Below are 12,866 nucleotides of genomic sequence, written 5' to 3'. Positions count from 1 at the left end.
CTTTCACAGTATCAGAATGGCCAAATGTGCATATTAAAAAAACAAAGTACATATTGATGTGTAGATGTCATTGGAATGTAGAAAAATACAGCAGCCCTTCAATCCTGTATGTTTTTGCAAATGGCATCCAGGTGAATGACCCATTATAAGATAAGATATCTTTATTAGTCACATGTACATCAAAACACACAGTGAAATGCACCTTTTGCGTAGAGTGTTCTGGGGGCAGCCTGCAAGTGTCACCATGCTTCTGGCACCAACATAGCATGCCCACAACTTCCTAACCCGCACGTCTTTGGAATGTGGGAGGAAACCAGAGCACTTGGAGGAAACCCACGCAGACACGGGGAGAACATACAGACTCCTTACAGACAGCAGCTGGAATTGAACCCAGGTTGCTGGCGCTGTAATAGCGTTACACAACCGCTACACTAAATTGTTTTGAGTGGTGTTAGTTGAGTGATATGTCTTGGCCAAAATGCTGGGGCAGCTCCTCTACAGAAGCATTATGTTTGGGATAGTATAAATCTGAAGTAAAAACAGAAGAGGCCAGGTATACTTGGCAATCATACAAGATCTGTAGAGAAGAACAAGTGTTGTTGGCCTGCAATTTATGGTCAGTAGTGGCTCTTGAGCAGGAAGGTCTGGCGATTATAGGAGGAATTCTTTACCGCAAGGTCCTACACAGTAAGGGCTTTCTGCAATGTAGCACAATCAAATGGGTAATGCAAATCCTAAAATAGATTATCTGGTTATTTTCACATCAGTTTGTCATGGAGTCAGAGTCATAGAGAGAGACAGCATGGAAACAACCGTTTATTCAATTGCATATATGGCGTGAATACATTTTATTGTCATGATAACACTTCAGCATTGGAAAGTCTTGCCTTTGTGTTTGCAATGTGTAACAAAATTGTTCAGATCAGCACAGAAGGTCATGTAAACGTTCAAATATTTATGCAATATGGGTATGGTATGAATGAAGACACTTCCACAGTGCTGTGAGACAAGAATTTCTGGGTTATTGGTCCAATCACAATGAGGAAATAGTGGTGTATTCCCAAATGAGGATGCTGTATGATTTGGATGGAAATTTAAAGATGGTGGCATTCCCATGCACCTGCTACCCTTGTCTTTCTGATCCACTACGAATCATGGATTTCAGAAATGAAGCCATGGTGCGGTACACTTTGTAAATGGCATACACTGCAGCTTTTGGTATTTTGATAATGGGAGGATGTGAATATTCTAGGTGGTGCATAATGTGCCACTCAGATGGATTGCTTTGTACCAGATCATAATGCATTTATTGTCCAGTTAAATTCCTCATCAGTAATAACCCTATGATGTTGAAGGTGTAGGAAGGAAGTTAGAGGGTTTGGTGATTGTAGTGCTATTGAAAATCAAGAAGCAGTGTGAGGTTACCTTGTGGGAGGTGGTCATTTTATTCGTACTTGTGTACTATAAATGTTCTAAGAGCAGATTTGAACACATTTTAAAGAGGTATTAAAAATCAATGGTTTTGATTAATGTCCAACGATAAAGAGATAGTAACCTGAGAACACAGATTTGTGAATGTCATTACAAAATGTTTGCATCTGAAATGAAGGAAACATTTAAACTGCAGGTAATGGAGATCCAGAATAGAGACACTGCATAATGATGGAAGCAAGGTCGCTTGTAATTTCTAAAGAGAATTGCATTAACGCCAGAAGGGAAAATTTGGCAAGTAATGGGGAAATGCGAACAAGTTGGACTAAATGGAAATCTTTATCAAGGAGTGGCTGTTAGCACGACATACTGAATAGTCTCATTTTATTGTTCTGCCATTCCTGGAGTAACCCGTGATAAAAGGCTGGCTTTGATCATCACGGACACAACCCTCCCTGCCATTGAGGACATCTTCAAGAGGCGGTGCCTCAACAAGATGGCATCCATCATTAAGGACCCTCGCCACCTGGGACGTGCCCTCTTCTCGTTACTACCATCAGCCCGTGAACACTACCTTGTTATTCCTCTTCTGCACTATTTATTTATTTATTTCTGTAACTTCAAGTAATTTTTGTATGTGTCTTGCACTGTACTGCTGCCACAAAACAACAAATTTCTCGACATATGTCAGTGATAATAAACCTGATTCTGATCTAAAATTCATCAGTCATGAATTTTAAAGGTTTTTTTTAAACAAGTGTCTAATTTTTACAGATCTTGGAAGTATTAAATTTTCTTTGTTAGAGTTGAGGCTGTTGGTATTTCAAACTTGAAATCTCTTTTCTCTTTTGCAATATATTGTGACTCCTAGAATATTCCATTTGGAAAATAAATTGCAATGCTAATGTATAAATATAATTATAAAGCTCACACTTTGCTGGTCTGTTTGGACTGCAACTTTTAGGTACATTGTGTACCTTTTTTTAAACTGAGTCAAGAAAAAGATGTGGCTCAGTATTGATCTAAATTGCAACTGCTTCTTAAGCAAAATCTTTTTGACCAACTGGATTGATGCATTGTTTTTTTTCCCCCTGGAAGTGCCCATTGACCATTCAGATTTAGTTGCTGATCTTCTGAAAGAACTTTCCAACCATAATGAGCGAGTGGAAGAGCGGAAGGCAGCCTTGTTGGAACTCTTAAAGATAACAAGAGAAGATACTCTCGGAGTGTGGGATGAGCACTTCAAGACTATTCTACTTTTACTTCTAGAGACTCTAGGAGACAAGGATGTAAGTAATTTGACACAGTTCACGATGGATGAAATCCTGGAGGAACACTATGATGACTTACAATAGCAGGCAGCACTGTTTACAAAACAGCTATGCAACTTGTTCAAAATAAGTAAAGACGTCCAGTTTACCATAATGTGACTGAAACAGCCACAGATGCCCTCTCTCACCATATTTAATGTGAAAACACACAAGGTTTTAAGTAAATATATTCTTCAATTTATCCAAGTTTCAAAAACACTCTCCTAATTTTGGAAGGAACCTAGTTCATTCTTGAGTCAGTTGAAGATATAACTTCTATTTCTTGCCTCAAATTTAAACATTTACATAATTGCTAACTTTTTGTTCCATGTCAATTGTTTGATTCCAGAGCTTGCAAATATGTATTTAAAATCTTGTTCTTTCAGCTTAACAACTTATTGGATTGATTAGATGTGGTAAATTGGAATGTCTGAATCAAGCCTGTGCATGATACTTTATATTGTACTTGTTGCATGGAGTCACAGAAATGGAGCCCAAGTTTTAGGTTTCCCATTCACTTTCTTCTGAGTCCCACTGCTTTTTTTTGTGGGGGGGGAAATGGATCAGTAAGTGTGAAAGATAAGTGAAATTTGATGTCTCCACTTGCCTTTGACCATGTCAGATTTTTGGATGCGCCCCCCTTCTCTAATCCCTAATGCTGTAGTGTTCAACCGTGAAGTGGCCTGCTGTAGTGGAGGAAGTTGGGAATTAAGAGCTGAAGAGCCTCCTGTTTGAAGTCATCAGAAACCAAACCACAACTGTTATTGGAAATTGAATTAAATACAAGTTCAAGTAAAATCCAAGAAATTTCTTTTGATTTGTTGTTGAGGAGAAGAATGAGAGGCCAAGGCATTAGTATAAAGACTTTTACTATGATGTTCCACTTGATATTTTCATTGCTAACCACCCTACATCCATTAAAGCAATCCTCCTTTACATTCAGTCAATTGAAAACCAGATTGGCATAAAATCATAATGGATGGAATGTTATTGTATTCTAATAAATTAGGTTAGTTATGCATTCTTCGCAAAAAGACAATGTATTTATGGGGTGGGGGGGGGGGGGGTGCGGTCACACAAAGACCAGTCTAGATAAGGATGACAGATTTGCTTTCTTGGAGAACATTAGTGAACCAGATGGGTAATTACAACAATCTTGTAGTCTCATGATTGATTGATATAACACAGGTGTTGGGGTGCAACTTTAACATGTGCATTATGAGGTACCTGTATTTTCAGTGAATTTAACATTGAACTAATTTCCAGCTTGGGGGAACATGATAACACTTGTAGTATATTCACGATATAATGAGGCAAGTTTATATTGAGGATGCACAGTGGTAGATTAAATTAACACACACAAAATGCTGGAGGAACTCAGCAGGTCAGGCAGCATCCTCAGAGGGAAATAAGCAGTCGACGTTTCAGGTTGAGACCCTTCATCAGGACGGAAAGGAAGAGGGTAGAAGCCAGAATAACAAGGGAGGGGGAGGAGCACAAGCCGGCAGGTGATAGATGAGTCCAGGTAAGGGGGGAGAAATGTAGGTGGGTGGGGTAGGGGAGATGAAAGGGAATGATGCAAGAAGCTGAGAGGTGATAGGTGGAAGAGGCCTGGGGCTGAAGGAGGAGGAATCCGGTAGGAGGTGGCAGTAGACCATGGCATAAAGGGAAGGAGGTGGGGAATAGATGGGCAGGCCATGAGGGCAGGGGAGGGGAAAAAGAGGAGGTGAGGGGGCCACAGGAATGCAGGAAAACAAAGGGGGGGAGAAAACGGGAAAACGGAAGGGTAGAGAAATCAATGTTGGTGTTGTCAGATTGGAGACTACTAAAGCAGAATATGAGCTGCATCTTGCCTCAGTGTGGCAGTAGAGGAGGCCGTGGATAGACATGTCAGTATGGGAATGGGAAGTGGAATTAAAGTAGCTGGCCACCGGGAGATTGCAGCTGTTGCAGCAGACGGAGCGAAGGCACTCGACGAAGTAGTCACTCAATCTGCGTCAGGCCTCATCAATGTAGAGGAGGCTGCACCAGGTGCAATAAATGACGCCCTCTGATTCACGGGTGAAGCAGTGCCTCACCTGGAAGGACTCTCTGGGGCACTGAATGGTGGTGAGGGAGAAGGTGTAGGGATAGGTGTAACACTTAGCACTGTTGCAGGGATAAGTGCCAGGAGGGTCATCGGTGGGGAGGGACGAGTGGATGAGGGAGTCGCGGAGAGAGTGATCTGTGCGGAGAGTGGGGGGAGGGGAAGATGTGACTGGTGGTGGGATCCTGTTGGAGGTGGCGGAAGTTGCTGAGAATGATGTGTTGGAAACTTAATGTCAACTTATCTCAATAAATAATGAGTTGATCCAGTTCTTTGTCCTTGACTAGAACAGAGCTTCTATTGTTCATGGTTTAAACATTATAAATAAATTTTTGTGACTTAATTCACAGTTGATGAGGCAAATGCTGCTTTTGAGAGGAAATAGATTTGTGTAGGGAAAATACTGTAGTAAACTATTGTTTACTAGAGGAAAAAAAAGTCCTAATCTAAGTGTACTTTTAATCTTTCCCAACCACAAGCTTCAGAGCAGTATTCTTTGACCTTGTGCCAGTAACTGCGATGTGGGTTATGCTTGGTTTTGAAGTAGTCCTTGACCTGAACTCCACGTTCCACCCCAGGAAATGAAGTAGATAAAGATATAATAAGATGGCAATTTTAAATATTTACAAATTTTTTTCCCCCCAAGCACTCCATTAGAGCATTAGCCTTAAGAGTTCTTCGGGAAATCCTACGGAACCAGCCAGCGAGATTTAAAAACTACGCAGAATTAACCATTATGAAAACATTAGAAGCTCATAAAGATTCCCATAAAGAGGTAAGAAGCCTTTCAGTAACTTGTGATATTTTTAGATGTAGCTCTACCAGTATTAAAAATGTAATAATTTTCCCTCTGAAGTTCATAACATTAAACTTCTTCCAGTTGATCAATGATGTACCCAGTGTCTGGTGCATTGAATACGTTTTACAGAAATTATTCAATGCATAAAAAGATTTTGTGTTGTGCAATAAAATGTTTAGAAGGCATTCAGGTTAGATATCTCAATTTTGTCATGCAATTTGAGGCATATCTTACTGAAACAAATGTAGCAGGCTGGTTAAGAACAAAGAATAATCAACCCCTCTTTATCTGTTGTAATTGATCTGTTTGTACAGATCAATTCATTACACAGTGCATTGAGTTAGTACAGGGTAAAACAGAATACAGAGTAAAGTGTCACAGCTACAGAGGAAGTGCCGTGCAGGTAGACAATAAGGTGCAAGGTCAAACAAGGGAGATTGTGAGGTCAAAAGTCCATCTCATCGTGTAAGGGTCTTACAACAGCGGGATAGAAGCTGTCCTTGAGCCTGGTGGTATGTGCCCTCAGGCTCCTGTATCTTCTGTCTGATGGGAGAGGGGAGAAGAGAGAATGTCCCGGGTGGATGGGGTCTTTGATTACGCTGGCTGCTTCAACGAGGCAACGAGACTCCATGGAGGGGAGGCTGGTTTCTGTGATTTGCTGGGCTGTGTCCACAACTCTCTGCAGTTTCTTGCAGTCCTGGGCAGAGCAGTTGCCATACCAAGCCGTGATGCATCCAGATAGGATGCTTTCTGTGGTGCATCGATGAAAAATTGGTGAGTGTCAAAGGGGACATGCCAAATTTCTTTAGCCTCCTGAGGAAGTAGAAGCACTGGTGAGCTTTCTTGGCTGTAGTGTTTACGTGTTAAAAGTATAAAAGCTGGCAAGTTATGTTGCAGCTGTACAAAACTTTGGTTAGCCCACATTTGGAGTGTTGTGCAGTTCTGGTTGCACATTACAGGATGGATGTGGAGGCTTTGGTGAGGGTGCAGAGGAATTTCACAAGGATGTTGTCTGGTTTAGAGAGTACTAGCTATAAAGACAGGTTGGATAAACATGGATTGTTTTTTTCTTTGGAGTGTCAGAAGTTGAGGGGCAATGTGATAGAAGTAAATAAAATTAACAGAGGCATAAATAGAGTATATTAGTCAGACTTTTTCCCAGAGTGGAAATGTCAAATACTAGAGGACATAGCCTTAAGGTGAGGGGGGAATGTTTTCTTTCCCCACATGGAGAGTGGTAGCTTCCTGGAACACACTGCCAGGGGAGGTGGTGGAAGCAGATACAATAGCAACATTTAAGAGGCATTCCGATAGGCACATGAGCAGACAGGAAGGGAAGGGATGTAGATCATGTGCGGGCAGGTGAGATTAGTTTAAATTGACATTGTGACACGTGTCGTGGGCTGGAGGGTCTGTTCCTGTGCTGTCCTGTTGTGTGTTCTTTGAATCAAATGTAATTTTCTTGGGAAGCGCTGCTATTCAAAAAATCAGTTCTTGGAGCTTTGATGGTCAATAGGTCAACTCAGTATCTCTGATGCCATAGTATAAACCGAAAACATGAGATGGCAAAAATTATGATGGAAATTATTATTAATAAAACATGTAAACCTGCTGCCTGTCCAAAAGTGATAAACACCAGTGCATTTTGTTTAATTTTAATGTTACAGCAGGGCAGAAAGCAATGTACAGTCCTGGAATTAGTTAATTTAAAATGTAACTGGAAATTACAATGGGAATGACTTTAGTCTTATAAGTTCTACTGATGAGAAAAAAATTATAGAATCTGTGAAATCAAATTAGCAAAGGTGATTTTTTTTGAGATGCTCAATTTACATTAATTCAACCAATAAGTGCAAATTCCTGGCTCCTCTTCCAAGCTTGTTCCCAAGGCCTACTGTTTCCTTCTGTACTTGAGTAGTCTTCTGTTGGATTCCCAGCTTCTCTTCACCCTTCTGTTAGTGCCCTGTCTTCTGACTTTTGCTTCCCTCATGAATATTTTAAGCTTTTTGTATTTGTTATTTTGTTTCTAACCTTTTGTAGCTTTCACCTGTTAATATCCTGGTTCTGCCTCTTTGTTTTCCTTCATTTCCTTTGTCCTGTGCCTCAGTTCTAACTAAAATTTATCTGTCTCAGAATAATTAATTTCTCTTTTTTAAAAAATTGTAATTGTAAAATTAAGGAGAAAAAATCGAAAGAAAAAGCAGAAAAATTGAATAGGCAATTGTGTAGTCAAAGAAAAGCTGATTTTAAAGAGCTTGAAGTTCAGAGAAAGGGATTAAAACTAAAAAGGCTAAGCAAACTACAATGTGCATTTGAGAATAAATTGCCCACATTTTCTTAAGACAAAGGAGGAGGCCATTTTGGTCCATTGAGCTTATGCTGACTCAGAGCAATCCCGTTCCCCAATATTGTCCCTGGAACCTATTCTCCCTGAATTCCCATCAACGTCCCTCCGATTCTACTATTCCTCTACACAATGGCCAATTGCCTATGTACCTGCATGTCATTGGGACTTGGGAGGAGATCAGACTTCTGCAGGGAGACCCAAACAGACCATACCAAGGTCAGGATTGAACCTGCATCGCTGGAGAGAGAAGGTGACCATCCAGGAAGTTTGGGATCTTCTGACAGTTGCACGGAAAATTGCCAGCATTTCTTAGGCTAGTAAAACCTTTTAGAATGATTTTTTTTAAAAGTCCGATTTCTTTTTCAGTGTTTTTAAAGAAAAATACTGCAAATACATAGAAACTTAAATATACTGAAAATAATTTAAAAGAAAAAACATCTAAATTAAGCATTGCCCTATACATGAAAGGAATTGCTGCAGCTCAACAGGGCACATTTAGGGAAGAACACTGCAAACAATTGACCTTAACTTCTGGTTGTTGGGAAACACAGTTGTAGGGAAACACAAAAATTCATAACAATTAAGTGGGGAAATGTCAGTATTTTCCTGAAAATTCTAGAGACTTGCATTTATTCCAGTCTTAAAAAATGTAAAAAAAAATTATAAAAATATTTGAGGGCTCATGATTAGATCTTTTATTGAAGTCTGCTCAGTTGGAGGAACCTGTTTAAACCAGGGCATATTTCTCTCATCACCACAATGTTACTTTCTTGAGTATCGAATCTGCCACCTTTTCAAAATAAGCTACTGCAAGCTGAATGGCTATATGAACCTACACATGAACTCCTGTGCTAATTTCAGTTTTCAGAATTACTTTTAATTACTGTCTGCAAATTAAAATACTCAAAGGTAAACACGCAAACACTGCATATACTTCACTTCAGTGAACATAATGTTCTCATTTTTATTCACAATTACTAGCATAACAGATCTAATCTTATCTGTTACTTGAAGGTCACAGTAAGCTACCAGTTCTACCTGTGTTATTTCTGACCGTGCGGGGATTGTACTTATGGTTCATAATTAACACGAGGATAACTCTTCTGAATTTTAGTTTACAGTTTTCTTTCAACATAGATTTTTGCTTTAAATGATTCACCTGAAGATTAAATTTTGTGGAGCATTCAGATTTATCAGTTGTTTAATGTTTGGCTACTGCTCTTAAATGGAATTTTTTTTTTCCAGCCTTGACCCGTTACTGGTCAGATAATGATGTTATCCTTCAGGAACTTATTTATGTAAAAATGGTCATAGAATCATAGAGCAATACCATAGAACAATACAGCACAATACAGGCCTTTCGGCCCATGTTGTGCCGCCCTTCAAACCACACCTAAGACTATCTAACCCCTTCCTCCCACATATCCCTCTCTCTTAAATTCCTCCATGTGCTTATCTAACAATTTCTTGAACTTGTCCGATGTATCAGCCTCCACCACCTCCCCAGGCAGCGCATTCCAGGCACCAACCACTCTCTGTGTGGGGGAAAAACCTCCCCCTGACGTCTCCCTTGAACTTCCCACCTATTACCTCAAAGCCATGTCCTCTTGTTTTGAGCATTGGTGCCCTGGGAAAGAGATGCTGGCTGTCCACTCTATCTATTCCCCTCAATATCTTGTATACCTCTATCATGTCTCTTCTCATCCTCCTCCTCTCTAATGAGAACAACCCTGGCTCCTCCAGTCTGTCCTCATAATCCATACTCTCTAATTCAGGCAGCATCCTGGTAAATCTCCTCTGCACCCTTTCCAGTGCCTCCACATCCTTCCTATAATGAGGCGACCAGAACTGGACACAGTACTCTTAAGTGTGGTCTAACCAGAGTTTTGTAAAGCTGCATCATCACTTTGTGGCTCTTAAACTCTATCCCCTGACTTATGAAAGCTAACATCCCATAAGCTTTCTTAACTACCCTATCTACCTGTGAGGCGACTTTCAGTGATCTGTGGATATGAACCCCCAGATCCCTCTGCTCCACCACACTACCCAGAATCCTGCCATTTACCTTGTACTCCGCCTTGGAGTTTGTCCTTCCAAAGTGTACCACCTCACACTTCTCTGGATTGAACTCCATCTGCCACTTGTCAGCCCAGCTCTGCATCCTATCACTATCCCTCTGCAAGCTTCTACAGCCCTCCACACTGTCCACAACACCACCTATCTTTGTGTCATCTGCAAACTTGCAAACCCAGCCTTCCACCCCCTCATCTAAGTCGTTAATAAATATCACAAAAAGTAGAGGTCCCAGAACTGATCCCTGTGGGACACCACTGGTCACAGCCCTCCAATCCGAATGCACTTCCTCCACCACAACCCTCTGCTTTCTACAGGCAAGCTAATTCTGAATCCATACAGCCAAGCCTCCCTGGATCCCTTGGCCTTACATTACGGATACAGGCCCTTTGGCCCTGTCAATCATAGTTCCCACCCAGCTAGTCCCAAATTTCCTATGGTTTGGCCCATATCCCTCTAATCCCCACCCCTCCACGTACCTAACCAAGTGCTTCTTAAATAATAGTATTGTACTTGCCTCAACCACTTCCTCTGGCAGCTCATTCCATATACTCACCACCCTCTGCATGAAAAAGTTGCCTGCTCGGGTCCCTTTTATGTCTCTCTCACCCACCCCCCCCCCAAATATTTGCCCCCTAGTCTTGGACTCCCATACCCTGGGGAAAAGTTACCATCCACCTTCTCTGCCTCTCATAATTTTAAACATTTCTATAAGGTCACCCCTCATTCTCCTATGTTCCAGGGAATAAAGACCTAGCCTGGCCAACCTCTCCCTATAACTATGGTGATGTATAGCTTTGATCATATCCCACATATTTAGGAAATTATACAACAAATTTTCAGACAAGCATTGAATAGTGCTTAAGAAGTCCTGAACTCAATATTAGAGCATCTCCTGTGGTGGTATTAAGGACTAGCCAGGGAAATGAAATGTGAGTGAAAAATCAAAAAAAGTGCAGATGCTGGAATTCTAGAACAAAAACAGGTAATGCACAAAATACCAAGCAGGTCAGGTCACATCTGTGGGAAGAGAAATGATCAGTGTTTCAGGTTGTAGACCCTTCATCAGAACTGAAAAGGAGACAAATGAAGTTCTTAAAGCTGCGGGGGAATGTCTCTAAGGTAAAACCAGGGTGACACCTTCTGACGGCACATTCCCTTGCAACCACAGGTTGTGCAATACTTGTCCGTAAACACCTTCCCTTCTGACTATTCAAGGACACAAACAATCTTTCCAGGTGAAGCAGTGATTCAAGAGAAACGAAGGACTGAATATGCTGGAATCTAGATAAGAAACACTATGATGCTGGAGGAACTCAGCAGGCCAGGCAGCATTTGTGAGAAAAGCAGGCAGTCAATGTTTCAGGTCAGGACCCTTCTTCAGGACTGAAGATAGGAAAAGGGAAGCCCAATTTTTAGGAGGGAAAAGCAGAGCAGTGAAAGCTGGACAAAAGAGGGGAGGCAGAGTGGGCACAAGATGGTGATAGGTAGATGCGGGTAAGAGATAGTGATAGGCAGGTGCGTGGGAGGAGGGGAGAGCAGATCCACTGGGGCATGGGTCAAAGGTAAGGAGGAAAAAGGGGGGTAGAAGAAAGATAAGCTGGGAAAGGGAAGAAAAGAAGAGGCATGGTTGGGGGTGGGTGTTTGGGGATGTGGGGATTACTTTAAGTGGGAGAATTCAATGTTCATGTCATTTGGCTGCAAGATTCCAGATGGTGCTGCTCCTCCAATTTGCACTTGGAATTCTCCTGGCAGTGGAGGAGGCTGAGAACTGCCATATCTGTGATAGTGTGGGAGGGGGAGTTGAAGTGACTAGTAATGGGTTGATGCAGATTGTAGTGATTCAGCATCTTGGTAAGTCTCCTCTGCACTCTCTCTAAAGCGTCCACATCCTTCCTATAATGAGTTGACCAGAACTGAACACAATGCTCCACATGTGGTCCAACCAGAGTTCTATAGAGCTGCAACATTACCTGGCAACTGTTGAACTCAATACCCCGACTAATGAAGGCCAACACAACATACACCTTCTTAACAACCTTATCAACCTGCGCAACAGCCTTGAGGGATCTATGGACATGGACCCCAAGATCCCTTTGTTCCTCCACACTGCGAAGAGTTCTGCCATTAACTTTGATTTCTGCCTTCAAATTTGAAATGAGTTAACATTTCAAGTCAATGACTATTAATGGCAGTTGAAAGAAATTAGACACCTAACAGATCTTTAAACAGACACAGAGGCAGTGAAAGTGAAGACTGGGAGAGAAAACCTGAGTAGTTTGAAGGCTTGTACAAAATTCAGCCTTGGTTTGTCACTGACTATAATTTAGTCAGTTAATGCTTTTCTAGTTTTGCTTTTTACTTTTCTAGTTAAGCCAATTAAAACCCTCTTTTAAAGAAAATAGATTGACATAGCTACAGTATGTGCAGGAAACCTGGGATACGATACGGTGTGATTGACAAATAGTTAAAAGGATTCAATCAATATTTCGTGTATGAATTATCTGATTCTATTTATCACTAAGGGAAGCAGGAGGGAGGAAAACTATGGTATGCTGCCATTCCATACTAGAAAAGGTTATGGGGATAATTTCCTGTACGTCCATCATAACATGTCAACTGCAGCAACACGGTAGCATAGTGGTTAGCATAATGCTTTACAGCACCAGCGACCTGGGTTCAAATCTGGCCACTGTCTGTAAGGAGTTTGTACGTTCTCCCCGTGTCTGTGTGGGTTTCCTCCAGGTGCTCTGGTTTCCTCCCACATTCCAAAGACATACAGGTTAGGAAGTTGTGAGCATGCTATGTTGGCGCCGGAAG

General features: G+C 41.4%; 1 protein-coding gene across 1 annotated transcript in view; it reads left to right on the top strand.

The window, feature by feature from the left end:
* The window catches only part of clasp1a (cytoplasmic linker associated protein 1a), a 218,541-nt gene that overhangs the window by 194,889 nt on the left and 10,786 nt on the right, over positions 1-12,866 (top strand). The window contains exons 37-38 of the mRNA XM_052029250.1: positions 2,530-2,720; positions 5,474-5,602. Of these exons, the coding sequence (XP_051885210.1) occupies positions 2,530-2,720; positions 5,474-5,602 (320 nt within the window). The remainder of the gene's footprint in view (positions 1-2,529; positions 2,721-5,473; positions 5,603-12,866) is intronic.

Source organism: Pristis pectinata, chromosome 1, assembly GCF_009764475.1.
Source record: "Pristis pectinata isolate sPriPec2 chromosome 1, sPriPec2.1.pri, whole genome shotgun sequence".
NCBI lineage: Eukaryota > Metazoa > Chordata > Chondrichthyes > Rhinopristiformes > Pristidae > Pristis > Pristis pectinata.
The sequence above is the reverse complement of the archived record's forward strand: the minus strand, read 5'-3'. Positions and strand labels throughout refer to the sequence as shown.